Below are 23,475 nucleotides of genomic sequence, written 5' to 3' on the forward strand. Positions count from 1 at the left end.
GGAAAATAAGGTAAGTCAGAAGAGAAGCTTGAATCTACATATAGAGAGGAATTGAAGAGGGAATAAGGGAAGGTAAAATAAAAACTTTTTGTTTATCTTATTCTTTGTTTGTCTTGCTTTTTAGGGCCGCATGCAAGGCATATAGAGGTTCCTAGGCTAGAGGTCCAATCAGAGCTATAGCTGCCAGCCTATGCCACAGCCACAGCTGCAGCCTACACCACAGCTCACAGCCACGCTGGATCCTTAACCTACTGAGCAAGGCCAGGGATCAAACCCACAACCTCATGGTTCCTAGTCAGATTGTTTCTGCTGCACCATGATGGGAACTCCTGTTTTTCTTATTCTTAATTTACCTAACAGATAACAGTTTGTTCAAAATAATGTCAATAATCAGATGTCCCATTGTGGTGCAGCAGAAACCAATCCAACTAGGAACCATGAGGTTGCAGATTCAATCCCTGGCCTTGCTCAGTGTGTTAAGGATCCAGTGTTGCTATGAGCTGTGGTGTACGTTGCAGACTCAGCTTGGATCCTGTGTTGCTATGGCTGTGGCATAGGCCAGCAGCTGTACCTCCGGTTCCCCTAGCCTGGGAACCTCCAGATGTTGTGGGTACCGCCCTAAAAAAAAAAAATTAGTAATCTACTCAAATGTGTGTATGTGCCTATATATAAGTGAAATGAATGACAGAAATGATACAAGGGACAGAAGGGAGAATTAGGATTATTTTGATAAGGTATTCATACTACCTGTGAAGTGGTATGGTGTTATTTGAAAGTAGACTTTGATTAGTGATAAATGTATATTGCCAACTCTAGGGCAATAACTAAAAAAAGCAAATAAATGTATAACCAATATGCTAAGAAAGAGAGAAAATGGAGTCATATAAAATGATCAGTTGAAACCACAAAAGGGAGTTCCCGTCAGGGCGCAGTGGAAATGAATTTGACTAGGAACCATGAGGTTGCAGATTTGATTCCTGGCCTTGCTCAGTGGGTTAAGGATCCAGTGTTGCCATGAGACGTGGTGTAGGTCACAGACGTGGCTTGGATCTGGCAGTTGCTGTGGCTCTGGCATAGGCTGGCAGCTACAGCTGCAGTTGGATCCCTAGCCTGGGAAACTCCATATGCTGCTAGGGTGGCCCTAAAATGACAAAAGACAAAAAAATAAATAAATAAATAAAACCACAATTGGAGGACAAAAATAGGAACAAAGAGGAGTTCCCATGATGGCTCAGCAGAGTTCGACTAGTAATCATGAGATGGCAGGTTCGATCCCTGGCCTCGCTCAGTGGGTTAAGGATCTGGCATTGCTGGGAGCTGTGGTGTAAGTTGCAGACTCAGCTCGGATCCTGCTGTGGTGTAGACCAGCAGCTGTAGCTTCAATTCAACTCCTAGGCTGGCAATCTCCACATGCTGAGGATATGGCCCTAAAATGCAAAAAAAAAAAAAAAAAAAAGGAAAAAGGATATAGGCAACAAATAGAAAAAAAGTCATGAATATGGCAGATGGTAATCCAACTATATCAATAATCAAGTTGACTGTCAATGGTCTAAATGCACCAATTAAAAGACAGAAACTGTGTCCTTCCTGGTGTGAGTCAGCAGTAATGAACCTGACAAGTATCCATGAGGATTCAGGCTTGATTCCCAGCCTCACTCAGAGGGTTAAGGATCCTGCATTGCCCTGAGCTGTGGTGTAGATCATAGACATGGCTCGGATGTGGCATTTCTGTGCTCTGGTGTAGGCTGGCAGCTGTAGCTCCAATTCAACCCCTAGCCCAGGAACTTGCAAATGCCACAGGTGCAGCCCTAAAAAGCAAAAAGAAAAAAAAAAAAGAAAAAAAGAAATTGTTAGAGTGGTTCAAAAAATAAGACCCAAGTATACATTGTCTTTAAGACACCTATATTAAGTATAAAGACACATACACATACAGATTAAAAATAGATGGGGAGTTCCCTGGTGGCCTACTGGTTAAGGACTCTGCATTGTTATTGTTGTGGCATGGGTTACATCCTTGGCCTGGGGACTTCAGCATGCTACAGGCACAGCCGAAAGAGAAAAAAAAGTAAATAGAGAAAAACATGCCATGCTAACACTAATAAAAAGAAAGCTGAAGTAGTCCTATTAATTTCAGATAGAGTGAACTTCAAAACAAGAAAAGTTATCAGGGATTAAAAAAAAGGGGCATCAGGAGTTCCCATCATGGCTCAGTGGTTAATGAATCCAACTAGGAACCATGAAGTTGCGGGTTTGATCCTGGCCTTGCTCAGTGGGTTAAGGATCTGGTGTTGCTGTGAGCTGTGCAGTAGCTCGCAGGTGCAGCTTGGATCCGGCGTTGCTGTGACTCTGGCATAGGCTGGCAGCTACAGCTGTAGTTGGATCCCTAGCCTGGGAACCTCCATGTGCTGTGGGAGCGGCCCTAGAAAAGGCAAAAAGACAGGGGGAGGGCATATGTGAAGATAAAAAGGTCAATTCTTTAAGAAGACATAACAATCTTTAACATGTATGTGTCAAACTATGTGGGGCAAAAACTAATAGAATTGAGAGGAAAAAAAAAAAAAACAGATGAAGCTACTATCATAATTGGAGACTTCAACACCCCTCTCCACTGCCTAATGGACAGGAGTTCCCTTGTGGTGCAGCAGGTTAAGGATCCAGTATTGATACTGTAGCAGCTTAGGTTGTTTCTATGGTGTGGGGGTTCAAGCCCTACCCCAGGAACTTCCACATACTGCAGGCACGGCCTAAAAAACCCCCAAAAAATGAAAAACAAAAAAACCCAACACTTAGATCTAGCAGGCAAAAAAATCAGACTGAACTTCTTTGCAGAACAGATGCTGACTCACAGACATTGAAAAACTTATGGTCTCCAGAGGAGACAGTTTGGGGGGTGGGGGATGTGCTTGGGTTGTGGGATGGAAATCCTGTGAAATTGGATTGTGATGATCAATATACAACTACGGATGTGATAAATTCATTGAGTAATAAAAAAAAAGAACTTGGTTCAACTAAATAACACCATCAATCAACTGGCTATAATTGACATCTATAGAAACTTCATCCAAAATAGCAGACTAAACATTTACCAAGAAAGACCACATTCTGGGCCATAAAACACACCATAACAAATTTAAAGAACATAAATTATAGAATGTTTGCCCTCAGACCAAAATGTAATTAAACTGGACATCAATTACTGAAAAATTCCAAAAGACATGGACAGTTAGCACCACAATTCTAATTAACACATGCATTAAAGAAGAAACCTCAAGAAAAATTTTAAAATGTGGTGCTCCTGTTGTGGCTCAGCAGAAACGAATCTGACTAGCATCCATGAGGATGCAGGTTCAATCCCTGGCCTCACTCAGTGGGTTAAGGATCAGGTGTTGCTGTGAGCTGTGGTGTAGCTCACAGACATTGCTCAGATCTGATGTAGGCCAGCAGCTATAAACTCTGATTTGATCCCTAATCTGGGAACCTCCATATGCCACTGATGTAGCCCTAAAAAGACAAAATAAATAAATAAATATTAAATAAAAATATCCTGAACTAAATGGAAATGGAAACAGAACTTATCAAAATCTGTAGGATACAGCAAAAGCAATGGTTGCAGGGCAATTCATAACACTGAATGCATGTATGAGAAAAAAAGAGTTAAACTCAATAATCTAAGTTTTCATCTTAGGAAAACAACAATAGAGCAAATTAAATCCAAAGTTAGTAGAGGAGAGATAATAAAAATTAGAGCAGAAATCAATGAAACTGAAAACAGAAGCAACACAGAAAAATCAACAAAATCAAAAGCTTGTTCTTTGAAAAGATCAATAAAATCAGGAGCTCCCGTCATGGCTCAGCAGAAACGAATCTGACTAGTATCTATGAGGATGCATGTTTGATCCCTGGCCCTGCTCAGTGGATTAAAGATCCGGTGTTGCCATAAGCTCTGGTGTAGGTACAGACGCAGCTCGGATCCTGAGTTGCTGCGGCTGTGGCGTAGGCCAGCGGCTATAGCTCTGATTTGACCTCTAGCCTGGGAACTTCCATATGCTGTTGGTGCAGTCCTAAAAAGACAAAAAAGAAAAATAAAGAAAAAAGATGAATAAAATAAAAATCATCTAGCCAAGCTAAGAAAAAAAGACACAAATTACTAATATCAGAAATGAAAGAAGGAATATCACTACAGATCCTATGGACAGAAAAAGGTCAATAGTTTTTTTCTTTTTTTTTTTTTTTGTCTTTTTTTTTGTTGTTGTTGTTGTAGTTGTTGTTGTTGCTATTTCTTGGGCCGCTCCCGCGGCATATGGAGGTTCCCAGGCTAGGGGTCTAATCGGAGCTGTAGCCACAGGCCTACGCCAGAGCCACAGCAACACGGGATCCGAGCCGCGTCTGCAACCTACACCACAGCTCACGGCAACGCCGGATCCTTAACCCACTGAGCAAGGGCAGGGACCGAACCCGCAACCTCATGGTTCCTAGTCGGATTCGTTAACCACTGCGCCACGACGGGAACTCCTTAGTTTTTTTTTCTTAATAAGAAAGATATAATTTGCCAAAACTCACACAAGAGTAGTTTCCATTGTGGCTCAGCAAGTTAAGAACCCAACTAGTATCAATAAGGATGCGAGTTCAATCCCAGGGCTTCGTCAGTGGTTAAAGGATCTGGCATTGCTTCAAGCTGTGGTGCAGGTAGCAGATGCAGCTCAGATCTGTTGTCACTGTGGCTGCAGTGTAGAGGCCAGCAGTTGTAGCTATGATTTGACCTCCAACCCAGGAACTTCCATATTCTGCAGGTATAAGCCCTAAGAAGAAAAAAACCTCACATGTATAGAAATAGACAATCTGAATAGACTTATAATCTATTAAAAAATTGAATCAATAATAATAATAACCTTCCAAAACAGAAAACATTAGGTTCAAATTAATTCAATGGTGAATTCTACCTGATATATATGGAAGAAATCATACCAATCTTTACAATCTCTTTCAGAGGATAAAGCAGAGGGGACATTTCCTACTCAACCTACGAGGCCCTCAATTACCCTAACATCAAAAACAGATAAAGACGAGTTCTTGCTGTGGCACAATGGGATTCTTGGTGTCTCTGCAGTGCCAGGATGCAGGTTTGATCTCTGGCCTGGCACAGTGGCTTAAAGGATCCAGCAATGCCACAGCTGTGGTGTAGGTCACAACTGTGGTTTGGATCTGATCCCTGGTCCGGGAGCTCCATATGCTGTGGGGCAGCCAGGAAAAAAAAAAAAGACAAAAACACTACAAGAAAAGAAAACCACAGATCAGTATCTCTCAAGAACATAGATGCACGAATCCAGAATAGGGAGTTCCTGCTGTGGCTCAGTAGGTTAAGAACTTAACTAGTATATTGGGGGAAATAACAATAAAAAATAAATTAAAAAAAAAAGAACTTAACTAGTATCGATGAGGATGAAGGTTCAATCCCTGGCCTTGCTCAATGGGTTAAGGATCCAGCACTGCTGAGAGCTGCAGCATAGGTCGCAGATACAGGTCAGATGTTGCTGCGGCTCTGGTGCAGGCTAGCAGTTGTAGCTCCGATTCAGCCACTAGCCTGGGAATTTCCATATGCTGCAGGTACAGCCCTAAAAACAAAACAAACAAAACAAAAGATCCAAGAATATTAGCAGACCAAATCAACAATATATAAAAAGAATTAAATACCATGACCAAGTAGGATTTATCCCAAGTATTTAATACTGGTTCAACATTCAAAAATCAATTAATGTAATCTATCACATCAATAGGCTAAAAAAACCTCACATAATCATATTAATAGATACAAGAAAAGCATCTGACAAAATCCAAATCTATTCATCATAAAATCTCTCAGTAAACTAGGAGAACTTCCTCAACTTGATAAAGAATATTTATGAAATTCCTACAGCCAACATTATACCTAATGCTGAAAAACCTGAAGCTTTCCCACTAAGATCAGGTACAAGGATGTCTCCTCTCATCATTCCTTCTTTATTTTTTTTTTTTGCTATTTCTTGGGCCGCTCCCGCGGCATATGGAGGTTCCCAGGCTAGGGGTCTAATCGGAGCTGTAGTCTCTGGCCTACGCCAGAGCCACAGCAACGCGGGATCCGAGCCGCGTCTGCAACCTACACCACAGCTCACGGCAACGCCGGATCCTTAACCCACCGAGCAAGTGCAGGGACCGAACCCGCAACCTCATGGTTCCTAGTCGGATTCGTTAACCACTGCGCCACGATGGGAACTCCTCATCATTCCTTCTTAACACCCTACTGAAAGTTCCAGCTAATTCAGTAAGACAAGAAAAGGGATTAAGGAGTTCCCGTCATGGCACAGTGAAAATGAATCCGACCAGGAACCATGAGGTTGCAGGTTTAATCCCTGGCCTCGATCAGTGGATTAAGGATCTTACATTGCTGTGAGCTGTGGTATAGGTCGAAGAGGTCACTCAGATCTTGTGTTGCTGTGGCTGTGGTGTAGGCCAGCAGCTGTAGCTCTGATTTGACCCCTGGCCTGGGAACTTCCATGTGTCTCAGATGCGGCCCTAAAAAGCAAAAAAAAAAAAAAAAAAAAAAAAAAAAAAAAAAGAAAAAGAAAAGAAAAGAAAAGGGAATAAAAAGCACATAGATCTGATAGGAAGAAATAAAGCTGTCTTTGTTCACAGATAACACAATCATCTATGTAGAAGGTCTGAAAGAACTGACCAAAATAACTCCTTGTTATTTATAAGTAATGAGAGTAAGGTTGCAGGATACAAGGTTGATATACAAAAATCAATTGTTCCCTATAAAACAGCAATGAACAAGAAGAATTTGAAGTTAAAAATCAGTAAATTGGGAGTTCCTTGTGGAGAAGCAGGTTAAAGACCCACCATTGTCACTGCAGCAACTCGAGTTGCTGCTGTGGCATAGGTTCAATCCCTGTACTGGGAACTTCCACATGCTGTAGGTGTAGGCGAAAAGAAAAAAAAACAGAGAGAAGAAGGAAATAGAGGTCTTAAGGGATGGAAATGAAGAGGGGGTCAAGCTTCTTAAACTTGCAGAACTATCTGACTCATCAAGCAACTGCACATAACTTAGATAAAAATAAAAATAAGTTTAAAAAACAGAAGTTAAGCTTCCCTTGTGGCGCAGTGAAAATAAATCTGACTAGTGTTCTGAGGATTCAGGTTTGATCCCCGGCCTCACTCAGTGGGTTAAGGATCCAGCGTTGCTGTGAGCTGAGATGTAGGTCTCAGATGGGGCTGGATCCTGCATTGCTGTGGCTGTGGCATACGCCAGCAGCTATAGCTCTGATTTGACCCCTAGCCTGGGAACTTCCATTTGCTGTGGGTGCAGCCCTAAAAAGCAAATTAACAAACAACACATATACATATCATCTATCCAAATAATGTCCCTAAATATAAATCTAAAAAAATATGTATAAAACCTATATGAGGAAAATGACAAAACCCTAATGAAAGAAATCAAAAAACTACAGAAATGGAAATATATTTATTCCATGTTCATGGGTAGGAAGACTCAATGAACATGGAATATGTTCATTCCATGTTCTTCCCAACTTCAACTATAATTCAATGGAATTCCAATCAAAATTCCTGCAAGTAATTTTGTGCATACTGACAAAGTGACTCTTTTTTTTTTTTGCTTTTTAGGGCTGCACCTGAATATGGAAGTTCCCAGGCTAGGGGTTGAATCAGAGCTGCAGCTGTCAGCCTGTACCACAGCCACAGCAGTGTGGGATGAGAGCCACATCTGCGACCTACACCCCAGCTCACGGCAATGCTGGATCCTTAATCCACTGAGTGAGGCCAGGGATCAAACCTGCATCCTCATGGTTACTAGCTGGGTTCACTACTGCTGAGCCAAAAGGAGAACTCCACAAAGTGATTCTAAGGTTTGTAGGGAGAGCCAAAAGACCTAAATAGCTACCACAATACTGAAAAATAAAGTTAGAGGAATGACAATACCCAACTACAAGCTACAGTAATTGAAACAGCATGATATTAAATGTAACACAATAGAGAGCCCAGAAATAGACCCACATATAGTCATATGACCTTTGACTTAAGAGAAAAAAAAGTCAATTAAATGGAGAAAGTATAATTTTTTTCAACAATTGGTGTTAAAACAACTGGATATCCATGAACAAACACAGACAAACCGTCTAAGCTAGACGCAGACCTTACACCACTAAAGAAAATCAACCCAAAATGGACCACAGACTGAAGTAAAAAGCAAAAACACAAAACTGCTAGAAGATAACATAAGAGAAAACCTAGAATAAATCTAGGTTTAGTCATCTAGGTTTTCTCCTATGTTATAGTGATGACTTTTGAGATACAACACCAAAGACACAATCCATAATAGAAATCACTGATAAGATGTACTTCATTAAACTGAAAACTTTTGTTCTGCAAAAGACAAAATCAAGAGAGTGAGATGACAAGGCATAAATTGGGAGAAAAAAATTCCCAAAGACATATGTGATAAATGACTTTTCGAAAATATACAAAGAACTCTTAAAACTCAACAAGGAGAACAAATAACCCAATTTAAAAAATAGGCCCAAGACCTTAAGAGACATTTCACCAAAGATACAGAGATGGCAAATAAGCATTTGAGAAGATGCTCCACATCATATGTCATCAAGAAAATGCAAATTAAAACAATTAGATACTGCTACACAATAAAGAATGGTGAAAATTTAGACTACTGACAGCAACAAGTGCTGATGAGGAAGTGGTGCAATAGGAACTCTCATTCACAGGTACTGGGAATGCAAAATAGTACAGCTGCTTTGGAAACTCTGGCAGTTTCTTATAAAACTTAAGATACTGTTACCATTTGAGCCAGCAATTGCGCTCTTTCGTATTTACCCAAATGAGTTAAAACTTGTGTCTGTGGAACAGCAGGTTAACGATCCAGCTTGTCTCTGTGGAGGCACTTGTTCGATCCCTAGCTTGGCACAGTGGGTTAAGGATCCAGCATTGCTGGAGTTCCCGTCGTGGTGTGGAGGTTAACGAATCTGACTAGGAACCATGAGGTTGCAGGTTCGATCCCTGGCCTTGCTCAGTGGGTTAAGGATCTGGCGTTGCCGTGAGCTGTGGTGTAGGTTGCAGACGCGGCTTGGATCCCTCATTGCTGTGGCTCTGGCGTAGGCCGGTGGCTATAGCTCCGATTAGACCCCTAGCTTGGGAACCTCCATATGCCGAGGGAGTGGCCCTAGAAAAGGCAAAAAGACAAAAAAAAAAAAAAAAAAAGAAAAAGGATCCAGTATTGCTGTAGCTGTGGCATAAGTCACAGCTCCGGATCGCATTTGATTCCTAGCCTAGGAATCTCCATATGCTGAAAACAACAACAACAACAACAAAAACACCCACATACAGATGCTTACAGCAGCTTTAATCATAACTGCCAAAACTTGAAAGCAACTAAGATGTCCTTCAGTATGTGAATGGATAAACAAATTTTAGTGTATTCAGACAATGGGATATTATTCAGCACTAAAAAGAAATGAGCTACCAAACCACAAAAAGACCCGGAGGAACTTTAAATTCATATTACTAAGTGAAAGAAGACAACCTGAAAAGTCTACATACTATTATGATTCCAAGTATATGACATTCTGGAAAAGGCAAAACTGGGGAGACAGTAAAAAGATGAGTGGAGTTCCTGTTGTGGCTCAGCAGATTAAGAACCCAACTAGTGACCATAAGGATATGGGTTTGATCCCTGGCCTTGCTCAGTGGGATAAGAATCCCGCACTGCTGCAGACACAGCTCGGATCTGGCGTTTCTATAGTTATGGTGTAGGCTGGCAGCTGCACCTCCAATTCGACCCCTAGCCTGGGAATTTCCATATGCCACAGGTGCAGCCCTTAAAAAAAAAATCAGTGGTTACCAAGAGTTACTTACAATGGAGGGAGGAATTAGTAGAGTAAGAGAATTTTAGGGCAGTGAAAATACTCTTTTTGACATCATATTGATGGATACATGTCATTATACATTTGTCCTTACCAGTAGAATCTACAAGACCAAGAGTGAACTATAATGTAAACTATGCACTTTAAGTGATTATGGTGTTTCAATGAAGGTTCATCAACTGTAACAAATATATCACTCTGGTGGGGGATGGTGATAATGGAGGAAGCAATCTATGTGTAGGGGCACGGGGTATATGGGAAATCTCTGTATCTGCCTCTCAATTTTGATGTGAACCTTAAGCTCCTCAAAAAAATAGTTTTAATTTTAAAATACAGATGAAAGAGGTCAAGATTCACAGCTTGGATCTTGGTATGGCTGTGGCATAGGACAGCAGCAGCAGCTCCAATTCGACCCCTAGCCTGGGAACTTCCATATGCCTCAAGTGTGGCCCTAAAAAAAAAGAAAAAGGTCATGACTGATAGAGCCAATAGGTATGGGATACAGGGTATAGGAAAAGGGTTAAGCTGTGAACAAAAAGGAGATTATCCACAAAGACAAGAAGCAAAGATGTAAAGACAGGTACCTATCACTACCAAGAACTTCAATATTACACAGTGTGGTGTGATTCTTGCTATGATTTTAAAAGTTACTTGATAAATTGTACAATTAAAATTAAAGTGGTAATTTTTTTTTTCTTTTTTGGTTGCCTTGCGAGTTCCCAGGCCAGGGATCAGATCCAAGCCACAGTTGCAACCTACACTTCAGATGTGGTATTGCCAGATCCTTTAAACCACTGTGCTGGGCCGGGGATTGAACCTGTAGACACACCACTGATCCTGTTGCACTGCTACCATTACTCTAAGTTTGTATTATATACATTTTACCACAATAAAAATACATATGCAAGTTACTTGATTTCGACCCAACTTCCACATTCTGTTAGGTCAGTATTGACCACTATGTTTCATGTTTAGCTTTTATTTCACTTTCTAGACCTTACATAAGACAAGTTGCGTTTAACTTCTTGAGATCATTGGAAAAAAAGTCATTCCACGTTATCCATAGTTAACCTATTCTAACTTTATAGAACAAACCAAGTATCTTACCATCTGAAATACATCAGAGCCTTCATCAAAATCCACCATAGCAAAAAATATCCTGTTGGTAAATGCACTGGAGTATCGCCAGGAGTTTGCCAGGATCTGGAATTCTTCATCAGCTTGCCTGGATGCAATTGGATTTGTGAAGATACCAAGATAACATATAAAATACTTTTAAGACAACCCCCCCAAAAAAAAACAAAAAATGGAGTTCCCGTCATGGCTCAGTGGTTAATGAATCCAACTAGGAACCATGAGGTTGCGAGTTCGATCCCTGGCCTTGCTCAGCGGGTTAAGGATCCGGCGTTGCCATGAGCTGTGGGGTAGGTCGAAGACGAGGCTCGGATCCTGTGTTGCTGTGGTGGTGTAGACTGGCGGCTACAGCTCCGATCAGACCCCTAGCCTGGGAACCTCCATATGCCGCTGGAAGGGCCCAAGAAATGGCAAAAAGACCACACACACACACACACACACACACACAAAAAACACTTTTAAAAACAATCTAGTGTAAGTCAGGCTCTGCTGATAGGTTTAGCACAAACCTTGGAAAACACTGCCACTGTTTGGCATAAGAAAAGCCTTATACCAAGTGTTGAAGGTTATAATAGGAAATCATGATTACCTGATCCTGCTTCATACTTTGTGCCTATTACTCTCTCTCTCTTTCTTGCTTTTTTTAAAAATTTTTTTAGGGCCACACCCACAGCATATGGAAGTTCCCAGGCTAGGGGCTGAATTGGAGCTGTGGTCGCCAGCCTATACCGCAGCCATAGCAACACCAGATCTGATCCGCTAATGCAACCTATACCACAGTTCACAGAAACCCCAGATCCTTAACCCACTAAGCAAGGCCAGGGATCGAACTGTGTTCTCACTGGATACTAGTTGGGTTCATTATTGTTGAGCCACAATGGAACTCCTGTGCCTGTTTCTTATCTCAAAGCTCCTTCACCATGCTGTACAGTAGAAAAAAAAATCGCATTGGAGAAAGAACAATAAAAAACATAAAGCTCCTTCAATGGTCACTGGAAAAATCTAGCTGTTTCTATAACAGTTTTTTTTTTTTGTCTTTTTGCCACTTCTTGGGCCACTCTCGAGGCATATGGAGGTTCCCAGGCTAGAGGTCGAATCAGAGCTGTAGCTGCCGGCCTATGCCAGAGGCACAGCAATGTGGGATTTGAGCCGCGTCTGCAACCTACACCACAGCTAATGGCAATGCTGGATCCTTAACCCATTGAGCAAGGGCAGGGATCGAACCCGCAACCTCATGGTTCCTCATCTGATTTGTTAACCACTGCACCACAACGGGAACTCCTCTATAACAATTTTTTTTTTGTTTTGTTTTGTTTTTTGTCTTTTTGCTATTTCTTGGGCCACTCTCGAGGCATATGGAGGTTCCAAGGCTAGGGGTCGAATCGGAGCTGTAGCTGTCAGCCTACGCCAGAGCCACAGCAACACGGGATCCGAGCCGCGTCTGCAACCTACACCACAGCTCACTGCAACGCTGGATCGTTAACCCACTGAGCAAGGGCAGGGACCGAACCCGCAACCTCATGGTTCCTCATCGGATTCATTAACCACTGCACCACAACGGGAACTCCTCTATAACAATTTTTAACACCCTAAATTACTTCTAAGAAATCAAAGACAAGCCTGAAGTACCTTCCCAGAGAAATGAAGACTATAATATCAATCTACTACTAAAATCTAAAGTATAAAATGCTACTTAGTAAGAATACAGTCAGATAAAATTTTTGGATGAAAGAATCTAAGGATTTGAGATTATCTGAAACCTCAAGCCATATTTGACTTTTCCCTGATCTCCTATATGCTTTCAGTTTCCACAATCTGACAATTCCTCACTTGTGATTATCTTTTAAATCTATTCCTCCCCATTTATTTTCTTTTTTTTTTTTTTATTTATTTTTTGTCTTTTTTTTGTCTTTTGTTGTTGTTGTTGTTGCTATCTCTTGGGCCGCTCCCGCGGCATATGGAGGTTCCCAGGCTAGGGGTCTGATCGGAGCTGTAGCCACCGGCCTACGCCAGAGCCACAGCAACTCGGGATCCGAGCCGCGTCTGCAACCTACACCACAGCTCACTGCAACGCCGGATCGTTAACCCACTGAGCAAGGGCAGGGACCGAACCCGCAACCTCATGGTTCCTAGTCGGATTCGTTAACCACTGCGCCACGACGGGAACTCCCCCCATTTATTTTCATTGCTGTCATTTAAAGTCAGATTCCTACTAGCTGACATTAAAATATTAAAACCCTAAGTCTACTTTCTCTTCCTCCGATCCTTCTTACATGGCAATATACATCAGTCTTCCTAATTGACTATTTTCCTGATACTCTTTCTCTTCTCAAAAACCACTGTCACTTTTCTACTACCTTCAGAATACAGTCTCCAAGCTCTTTCACTGGTTATTCAAGGTTCTTTATCATCTATTACCAAATAATACATTAACATAGTCTTACAACTATTCAATCTCAAACAGGCTCTCTTACTTCCAGCACTTCATTTTGCTCCTATCTCTGTACCCTTGCACATATCATTGCTTCTCTAATCAGAATATCCTACTGCTATCTAAATCTGATCCATCTGTCTAGCCCTAGCACAAGTGTTATTTTCTCTATTAGGCCAACTATAACCATTCCTGATATATCCCCTTCCTGAAACTTTATAGCATTTATTATGTACACAATTCATTTGGTACTTAATCATTAATTGTCTTATATCGACCCTAAATTTTCATATATGGAACTCATTTCTCTAGCCAGATGATAAGGGTAGCATATCTTTCTCACACTTCTCATCCTAATAGAACCAAATATATAGTATTATATATATGGCTCTTAATTAATTTTCTTGTATTATCATTATTTTTTTGGCCACCCTTGTGGCATCCCAGGCCAGGGATCAAACCAGTGCCACAGCAACAACCTGGGCCACTGCAGTGAAAACGTCAGATACTTAACCCACTGTGCCACAAGGGAACTCTGCTGTTACTAAATTTTAATTATTTGAATAAGTTTAGGAAAGTGTGAGCTATCTTAAAATTTGGACTTGTTGGAAGTAAGGTACTATTTATGGAGTTCCCATTGTGGCATAGCAGAAACCAATCCCCGGCCTTCGTCAGTGGGTTAAGGATCCAGCGTTGCCGTGAGCTGTGGTGTAGATCGCAGACATGGCTCGGATCTGGGATTTCTGTGGCTGTGGTGTAGGCCGGAGGCTACAGCTCCAATTTGACCCCTAGCCTGGGAACTTCCATATGCGGTGGGTGCGGCCCTAAAAAGCAAAAGAAAAAAGGTAAGATACTATTTAAAACTTTAGTTCTTAAGAATCCCATTAATTTGCATTTAATCCAGAATTATGAAGGAGCTTGTGGTTTTTTTCCCTGATATATTTTTTTGGCCACACCCATGGCATGTTCCTTGGCAGGGATTGAACCTGAGCCACAGCAGTGACCCGAGCCACTGCAGTGTCAACACAGGACACTAAATCCACTGTGCCACACAGGAACTCCCTGACATTTTTGTATATTCATGGTTGCTAGTGAGTAAAGTGACTTAATTATGAGTAATTCCAGAGTTTAAATTTATTCATAGTTAATACCTACTATACCTTTTCTCTTCTTCTTTTAACTTATGTTCAGCATAAACCCCATCCCTTAGGAGTTCCTGTCATGGCACAGTGGTTAATGAATCCTACCGGGAACCATGAGGTTGCGGGTTCCATCCCTGGCCTTGCTCAGTGGGTTAAGGATCCGGCATTGCCGTTAGCTATGGTTGCAGACGCGGCTCAAATCCCGCGTTGCTGTGCCTCTGGCATAGGCCGGTGGCTACAGCTCCCATTAGACCCCTAGCCTGGGAACCTCCATATGCCGCGGGAGCAGCCCTAGAAACGGTAAAAAGACAAAAACAAACAAAAACCCCATCCCTTAAAAAAAAGAAAAGGTACTCAGGGACTAAATACTTTGACTATATCCTACCTCTGGGGTAAAAATCCTTTAAGAAACGTTAGAAAAGCTTATGGTAACATAACACACTATTCTGAAAGAAGCCTCTCTATTCCTTCACATGGGCTCAGGCTACTAGAATTTGCAGAGCCTCCAAGATTTTACAGAACTAGCTTTTCAAAGGGTAGCTTTGTAATTTCATTTAAAGTGAATTTCCAGATTACACATACAGATGGAAAATTTAAAGTTAAAAAACACTAAAAAGCAAAGCTATTTTAATTTTTATCCACTTTTTTTTTTTTTGCCTTTTTGTCTTTTCTAGGGCCACTCCCACGGCATATGGAGGTTCACAGACTAGGGGTCTAATTGTAGCTGTAGCCACGGCCCTACGCCAGAGCCACAGCAACGCGGGATCCGAGCCGCGTCTGCAACCTACACCACAGATCATGGCAACGCCAGATCCTTAACCCACTGAGCAAGGCCAGGGATGGAACCTAAAACCTCATGGTTCCTAGTTGGAGTCGTTAACCACTGCGCCACAAAGGGATCTCCTTTTATCCACTATTTTTAATTATCCATAGTGCTTTTGTTTAAAGAAGTATCTTTTTTTCCTAAGATCATTCAGAAACAGTAAAATAAAATCAATACTGTTTGATAAAATTTTAATATTAGTTCCCATTTCTAAGGTTCACAACTACTACAGAATCTATAAAAAAGAAACACTTCTGAATCATGCATTTTTGTTGTCTAAAAAAGTTCTCTTATAGGGAGTTCCCTTTGTGGCTCAGCAGTTAATGAACCTGACTAGGATCAATGAGGATTCGGGTTTGATTGCCAGCCTTGCACAGTGGGTTAAGGACTCAGTGTCACCATGAGCTGTGGTGTGGGTCGCAGACTTGGCTCGGATCCCACGTTGCTGTGGCTGTGGTGTAGGCCAGCAGCTGTAGCTCTGAATCGACCCCTAGCCTGGGAGTTTCCGTATGCTGTGGGTACAGCCCTAAAAAGCAAAAAAAAAAAAAGTTCTCTTATGATTCCAAATTTGGATGTAGCCCATGTTATTACAGTAATAAATATCTTTAGCTTTGGGTAGAGCAGAAAAATTTTAGAACCTGTTTCTTCCTGGAAGTTCCCGTTGTGGCGCAGCAGAAACAAATCTGACTAGGAAACATGAGGTTGCGGGTTTGATCCCCGGCCTCACTCAGTGGGTTAAGGATCTGGCAGTGCCATGAGCTGTGGTGTAGGTCGCAGACGCAGCTCAGATCTGCGTTGCTGTGGCTGTGGTGTAGGCCAGCAGCAACAGCTCCGATTGGACTCCTAGACTGGGAACCTCCATATGCCGCAGGTGCAGCCCTAAAAAAGCCAAAAAAAAAAAAAGAATCTGTTTCTTCTAAAAATGAAAGAATATTTGCTTTAAGTGCCTTTTTGGGATGTTGTGATAAAACAAGAATATGAAGTTGAAAGCACACACAAATAATAAAACACTATATCAATGCTACTGACAAACATTTATATAAGCTAATACCAACTTATGATTGTTAGACTTTTGTTATTCCTATGATGGTTAACATGATACTTTATCCTTGCTCTTTGTCCCTCCCCCATTAATATGGACAATCAAGAAAAGACTAAAAGATCAGTACTAATATGTGTTACTATAGACATTCTAAGTAAGGTAAACCCATTAATTGTTTATTTACCCACTAAACTAATTTGGTTCTTCTGGGATTAAGAAATGGTTAAAATCTTATGAGTTATTTAATTTTTAAAGTGTAGTTGAAAGTTCATACTTGCACACGACACATTGTCTATGAAGTTGGAGAGCAGTGAACATGACAATAACGGAGTAGTTTCTTGGCGGGGCTTTAACAAGGCGACGGAACTTGTCTCCATTCATTCTTATTACAGGTCTTTTATTGGTCCATTCCATCAGTTGACTAACCTTTTCGGATAACACCATCTAAAAAAAGAGAAAAGGAACTTGCCATTAATACTCTCAACTTGGCATTTAAAGTTTCTTTTGGGGGTTCCCATTGTGGCTTAGTGGAAACGAATCTGACTAGCATCCATGAGGATGCAGGTTTGACTCCTGACCTTGCTCAGTGAGTTAAGAATCCAGTGTTGCTGTGAGCTGTGGTGTAGGTTGCAGACATGGCTTGGATCTGGCATTGTTGTGGCTGTGGTATAGGTCGGCGGCTACAGGTCCCCTAGCCTGGGAACCTCCATATGCTGTGGGAATAGCCATTAAAAAAAAGTTAAACTAAACAAGTTGCTTAAAACCAAGACTAATAAGCAGAGGTACATAAAAAATGAGACCTAAAAATTTTGGTAGTTGGGCCTGATGATGATAATTATTCTTTTTTTTTTTTTTTTTTTGCACTTTACTTTTTTAGGGTCTCATGCGCGGCCTATGGAATTTCCCAGGCCAGGAGTCAAATTGGAGTTACAGCTGTCGGACTATGCTGCAACCACAGCCACAGCAACAGTTGGAACGAGGCTTGTCTGTGACCTGCACGACAGCTTATGGCAACACTGGATCCTTAACCAACTAAGCGAGGCCAAGGATCAAGCCTGCATCCTCATGGATGCTAGCTAGCCAGGTTTGTTACTGCAAAGCCACAATGGGAACTTCATTTTTGGTGTGGTTTTTAAAAATTATTGCATTAAAAAATTATTCTGAAAATTACATTAGTTCCCGTTGTAGCTCAGCAGGTTATGAACCCAATTAGTATCCATGAGGATGTGGGTTCGATCCCTGGCCTCACTCAGTTGGTTAAGGATCGGTATTGCCATGAGCTGTGGTGCAGGCTGCAGAGGGACTCAGATCCTACATTGCTGTGGCTGTAGCGTAGCTTGGCAGCTGCAGCTCCAATTCTACTCCTAGCCTGGGAATTTCATTTTCTTTCTGTTTTTTGCTTTTTAGTGCCACACCCATGGCACATGGAGGTTCCCAGGGTAGGGGGTCAAAAAAATTCCATTAGGGGAGTTCCCATCGTGGCTCAGTGGTTAACGAATCCGACTAGGAACCATGAGGTTGAGGGTTCCATCCCTGGCCTTGCTCAGTGGGTTAAGGATCTGGCATTGCCAAAAGCTGTGGTGAAGGTCGCAGACATGGCTCAGATCTGGTGTTGCTGTGGCTCTGGTGTAGGCTGGCTGCTACAGCTCCGATTAGACCCCTAGCCTGGGAACCTCCATATGCTGTGGGTATGGCCCGAGAAAAGACAGAAAAAAAAAAGATTACATTATTTCATGATGAGATTTAAACATACACAACATTTTTATATGAATTATATATTGCTCCCTAAAAATAAAATAAAATCATAAAACCTTTTACTTGCCGAATTCCAAAGTGATAAGAGCCATTCTACCTGATTTTAAGGTGCTTACTATAAAGCTACAGTAAGCAAGGCAGGGTGATACTGATAAAGGGTAGATACATAGATCAATGGAACAGAAATAAGAACTCAGAAATAGACCTACACAAGTATAGCCAACTGATCTTTCACAAAGGTGTAAAACCAACTTAGTAGAGAAGAGCTGGCCAGTTCATGCTATGGCTCAGCGGGTTACAAACCCAACTAGTATCCATGAGAATTTGGGTTCAGTCCCTGACCCTGCTCAGTGAGTTAAGGATCTGGCATTGTTGCCGGCTATGGTGTAGGTTGCAGATGAGGCTCGGATCTGACATTGCTGTGGCTATGGCCTAGGCCAGCAGCTGCAGCTCCAATTCGACCCCTAGTCTGGGAACTTCCATATGCTGCAGGTGCAGCCCTAAAAAGAAAAGAAAACAAGTAAATGATGCTGAAGCAGCTGGACATCCATAGCCAAAAATATGAACCTCAAACTAAACTTCACACTTTATACAAAAATTAACTCAAAATGGATCACATACTTAAATGTAAAAATGAGAACTATTTTAAAATTAGGAAAAAATATAGGAGAAAACGTTCAGGATAAAAGAGTAGGCAAAGAGTTCTCAGACCTGACACAAAGAGTACAGCTCATAAAGAGAAAAAAATATATAAACTGGACCACATCAAAATTAAAAAGTTTTACTGTATGAAAGACCCTCTTTAGAGGATATAAAGACATGCTATGGAGTGGGAGAAAACATTTTCAAACACACATCTCAAAAGGATTAGAAACTCAAATATATTTTTTTAAACTATCAAAACTCAACAGTTAAAATCACAAACAAAATGAGCAAAGACATGAAGAGACATTTCATTGAAGATGATCTACAGAAATCAAATAAACACATAAAAGGGTGTTCAACATCAATGGTCATTACAGCAAGGCAAATTAAGAGCACAATGAGGAGTTCCCCTTGTGGCACAGCAGAAACGAATCCGACTAGGAACCATGAGGTTTTGGGTTTGATCCCTGCCCTTTCTCAGTGGGTTAAGGATCTGGTGTTGCCGTAAGCTGTGGTGTAGGCCAGCAGCAACAGCTTTGATTAGACCCCTAGCCTGGGAACCTCCATGTGCCAGGGGTGTGGGCCTAAAAAAAGACCAAAAAAAAAAAAGACAAGAGCACAATGAGCTATCACTACACACCTATCACTAAAATAAAATACAGTAATAATACCAAATGCTGTCAAGGATGCATAGAAACCGGATTTCTCATACATTGCTGGTGAGACTGTACCATCATACAAGCCACTCTGGAAAACAGTTTAGCAGTTTCTTAAAAAAAGTAAGCAACTATCACATACTAACCATACAACCCAGCAATTGCATCCCTAAACATTTACCTTAGATAAATGATAATTTATGTCTACATAAAGAAAGAGCTACATTTTGTTTCCATTAAAAAGCCAGTCATGGAGTTCCCATTGTGGCTCAGCGGTTAACAAACCTGACTAGTATCCATGGGGACACAGGTTTGATTCCTGGCCTCACTCAGTGAGTTAAGGATCCAGCATTGCTGTGAGCTGTGGTGTAGGTCGCAGACTTGGCTCAGATACTGAGTTGCTGTAGCTGTGGCTGTGGTGTAGGCCAACAGCTAAAGCTCCCATAGGACCCCTCCATATGCCGTGGGTGCGGCCCTAAAAAGACCAAAAAAAAAAAAAAAAAAAAAAAAAAGCCAGTCATTATGAGGCAATGGAAGAAACGCATGGTTAGCCAATGAAAATTTCAGTTTGAAATAAATGCAATCATATTAATTTATACTTCCCTTTACCTCCATCCTTATGTTCAAACTTTGCAATAATAGTAAGAAGATGGGAAACTATTTTTTTTTTTGAAGTGCAGGAGACAAGAATCTCAATGCAGAATTAATAATGCTAATTTATAATTTTGTTCTTTTTTACACGGATATGTTTGTAAAAGGCTGGGAAATCATGGAGTGGTTCATTATTCAGAAGCATTTGACCAGTAACATCTTCCATTACTAACACTGAAGTCTGGCCAGGGAACTCTAAAAATAGTTCCCTCCATTAAGTTCAATCATCAGAGAACAGATGTTACGATGTGACTTTTCGTTTTGGAAGTAGATCGGGAACCTACTAGGAAGATGACACTCTTTGAAAGTTAGGTGTCAGTAATGCAAATAAGTTGCCTCTGACCTAGGCTAAAAAAAAAAAAAAATCCCTAGACCCAATAAGAAGAGCTTCTGTGGCTTTAGTTATTGCAACAAAATTCTCAGAGAATGAGTGTCTACTGAGTTTAGTGATTTGTAATGAGTGACCCTACATGGTTTTCCTAGGTGGTTAAGGACCAAGGACACAAGTATATTAATCCCTCCGCCCCTGCCAAATGTTTCATAACACTTTCTAGCACTTATCATTCTAACACTTATCTAGCACTTATCATTCTAAGACACTTTGATATTCCCTTCTCTAGATTGTTAACTACTAGAGAGCAGACACACAAGGTATTTTACTATAGAGTAGGCATTCAATTAGTATGTTCTGAATTTCTATTTAACAGAACCCAGCTGGGAATGGACTCACTTGTATTACTAACATATAAGGAAAAGATGATGCACATGTAAACACTTAATAGAAATGGGATTTGTTAACTTCAGGAAGGTAACAATAGTATGGATTCTGAAAATGCATTATTCACCTTTAAAGCATGCCTAAATTCAGCCGATACTGAAATAAATTTTGTTTCCTAAGTACACTTCTATGAACAATAGAGAAAATGGCATTAAAAAAGTTTTGTAGGAGTTTCCATCGTGGCTCAGTGGTTAACGAATCTGACTAGAAACCATGAGGTTGCGGGTTCGATCCCTGGCCTTGCTCAGTGGGTTAAGGATCCGGCGTTGCCATGAGCTGTGGTGTAGGTTGCAGACGCACCTCGGATCTCGTGTTGCTGTGGCTCTGGAGTAGGCTGGCGGGCTGCAGCTCCGACTGGACCCCTAGCCTGGGAACCTCCATATGCCGCAGGAGCGGCCCAAGAAATGGCAAAAAGACAAAAAAAAAAGTTTTGTAGCAGATATAAAATAATTAGGGTAAGAGACAAAAAAAAGAATATGCCACACATAAAAATGAATATAGTTTTATAATAAGCCTATAGAGAAATATATACACTCTCAAAAAACTGGTATAAGAAATAATTAACAAGACTTGTGGAACAATGAATGATATGAAGGAAACAGGCTTTTGGTAAAGGCAGTGGAAGAGAGCGAACCTGAAAGTGGAGACTAGTTCATCCTTTTTTTTTTTTTTTAAGGGCCATACTTGCAGCACATGGAAGTTCCCAGGCTAGGGGTCGAATCAGAGCTGCAGTTGCCAGCCTACACCAGAGCCACAGCAACACCAGATCCGAGCCTTGTCTGCGAACTACACCACAGCTTTTGGCAATGCCATATCCTTAACCCACTGAACAGGGCTAGGGATGGAATCTGCATCCCCATGGATGCTAGCGGTTTCATTTCTGCTGAGCCACAAAGGGAACTCTGGCTAGTTCATTTTTTTTTTTTTTTGTCTTTTTGTTGTTGTTGTTGCTATTTCTTGGGCCGCTCCCGCGGCATATGGAGGTTCCCAGGCTAGGGGTCTAATCGGAGCTGTAGCCACCGGCCTACGCCAGAGCCACAGCAACGCGGGATCCGAGCCGCGTCTGCAACCTACACCACAGCTCACGGCAACGCCGGATCGTTAACCCACTGAGCAAGGGCAGGGACCGAACCCGCAACCTCATGGTTCCTAGTCGGATTCGTTAACCACTGCGCCACGATGGGAACTCCTGGCTAGTTCATTTTTAACAGTGGAATTAATTACCAACAATTGTCAAGAGCACGGAATATTTGATTTAAAATAATGCTGCATAGAGAGTTCCTGTCTGGCTCAGTGGTTAACGAATCTGACTAGGAACCATGACGTTGTGGGTTCAGTCCCTGGCCTCGCTCAGTGGGTTAAGGATCCAGTGTTGCCGTGAGCTGTGGTGTAGGTTGCAAACGCAGCTCGGATCCCATGTGACTGTGGCTGTGGTGCAGGCCGGTGGTTACAGCTCCAATTAGACCCCTAGCCTGGGAACCTCCACATGCCGCAGGAGCAGCCCTAAAAAGACAAAATAATAATAATAATAATAATGCTGCATAGATTAAACTCAATTTTCCAAAAAAATGCTCTTATTATTTCAGACAGCCTTAATGATCATCATAGCTCGGAGAACAATATTGGTTCTCAGGTTTTATTTTTAATTTTTTTGTCTTTTGTCTCTTTTAGGGCCGCACCTATGTCAGATGGAGGTTCCCAAGCGCTAGGGGTCTAATTGGAGCTGTTGCTGCCGGCCTAAGCCAGAACCAGAGTCACAGCTCCAGCAACTCGGGATCTGAGCCAAGTCTGTAACCTACACCACAGCTCACAGCAACGCTGGATCCTCAACCCACTGAGCAAGGCCAGGGATCGAACCTGCAACCTCATGGTTCCTAGTTAGATTCGTTTCTTCTGTGCCACGACGGGAACTCCAGTTCATGTTTTAAATATACCATTCTATATTCTGAAATAGTCATTAATTTTTTATATTTTTAAATTAAATTTGACAGTTACCAGCATATTCAAACATAATCTGGCTATTTTATTCAGCATGGCAACAGATTTTTTTTTTTGACTGTACCCATGGCATGGGCCAGGAATTTAATCCAAGCCACAGCTTCAACTTATGCCACAGCTTCAGCAATGCTGGATCCCTAACCCACTTCACCAGGCCAGGGATCAAAACCATGTCTCTGAGGCAACCCAAGCCACTGCAGAGACAATGACATATCCTTAACCCACTGCACCGCAGCGGGAACTCCTATGGTTACAGATTTTATTTGGGGCTATTTTATTTTTATTTATTTATTTATTTATGTTTGTCTTTTTGCCTTTCCTAGGGCCGCTCCTACAGCATATGGAGGATCCCAGGCTACGGGTCTAATCGGAGCTGCAGCCACTGGCCTACGCCACAGCCACAGCAACACGGGATCTGAGCTGCATCTGCAACCTACACCACAGCTCACGGCAACGCCAGATCCTTAACCCACTGAGCAAGGCCAGGGATG

General features: G+C 41.6%; 1 protein-coding gene across 1 annotated transcript in view; it reads right to left on the minus strand.

Annotated features, from left to right (window-relative positions):
- MAGT1 (magnesium transporter 1) overlaps positions 1 to 23,475 on the minus strand; it is a 64,275-nt gene that overhangs the window by 24,810 nt on the left and 15,990 nt on the right. The window contains exons 2-3 of the mRNA XM_003135205.6: positions 16,776 to 16,945; positions 11,037 to 11,154 (exon numbers count right to left, since the gene is read on the minus strand). Coding sequence (XP_003135253.4) covers positions 11,037 to 11,154; positions 16,776 to 16,945 — 288 coding nt within the window. The remainder of the gene's footprint in view (positions 1 to 11,036; positions 11,155 to 16,775; positions 16,946 to 23,475) is intronic.

Source organism: Sus scrofa, chromosome X (genome assembly GCF_000003025.6).
Source record: "Sus scrofa isolate TJ Tabasco breed Duroc chromosome X, Sscrofa11.1, whole genome shotgun sequence".
Lineage (NCBI taxonomy): Eukaryota > Metazoa > Chordata > Mammalia > Artiodactyla > Suidae > Sus > Sus scrofa.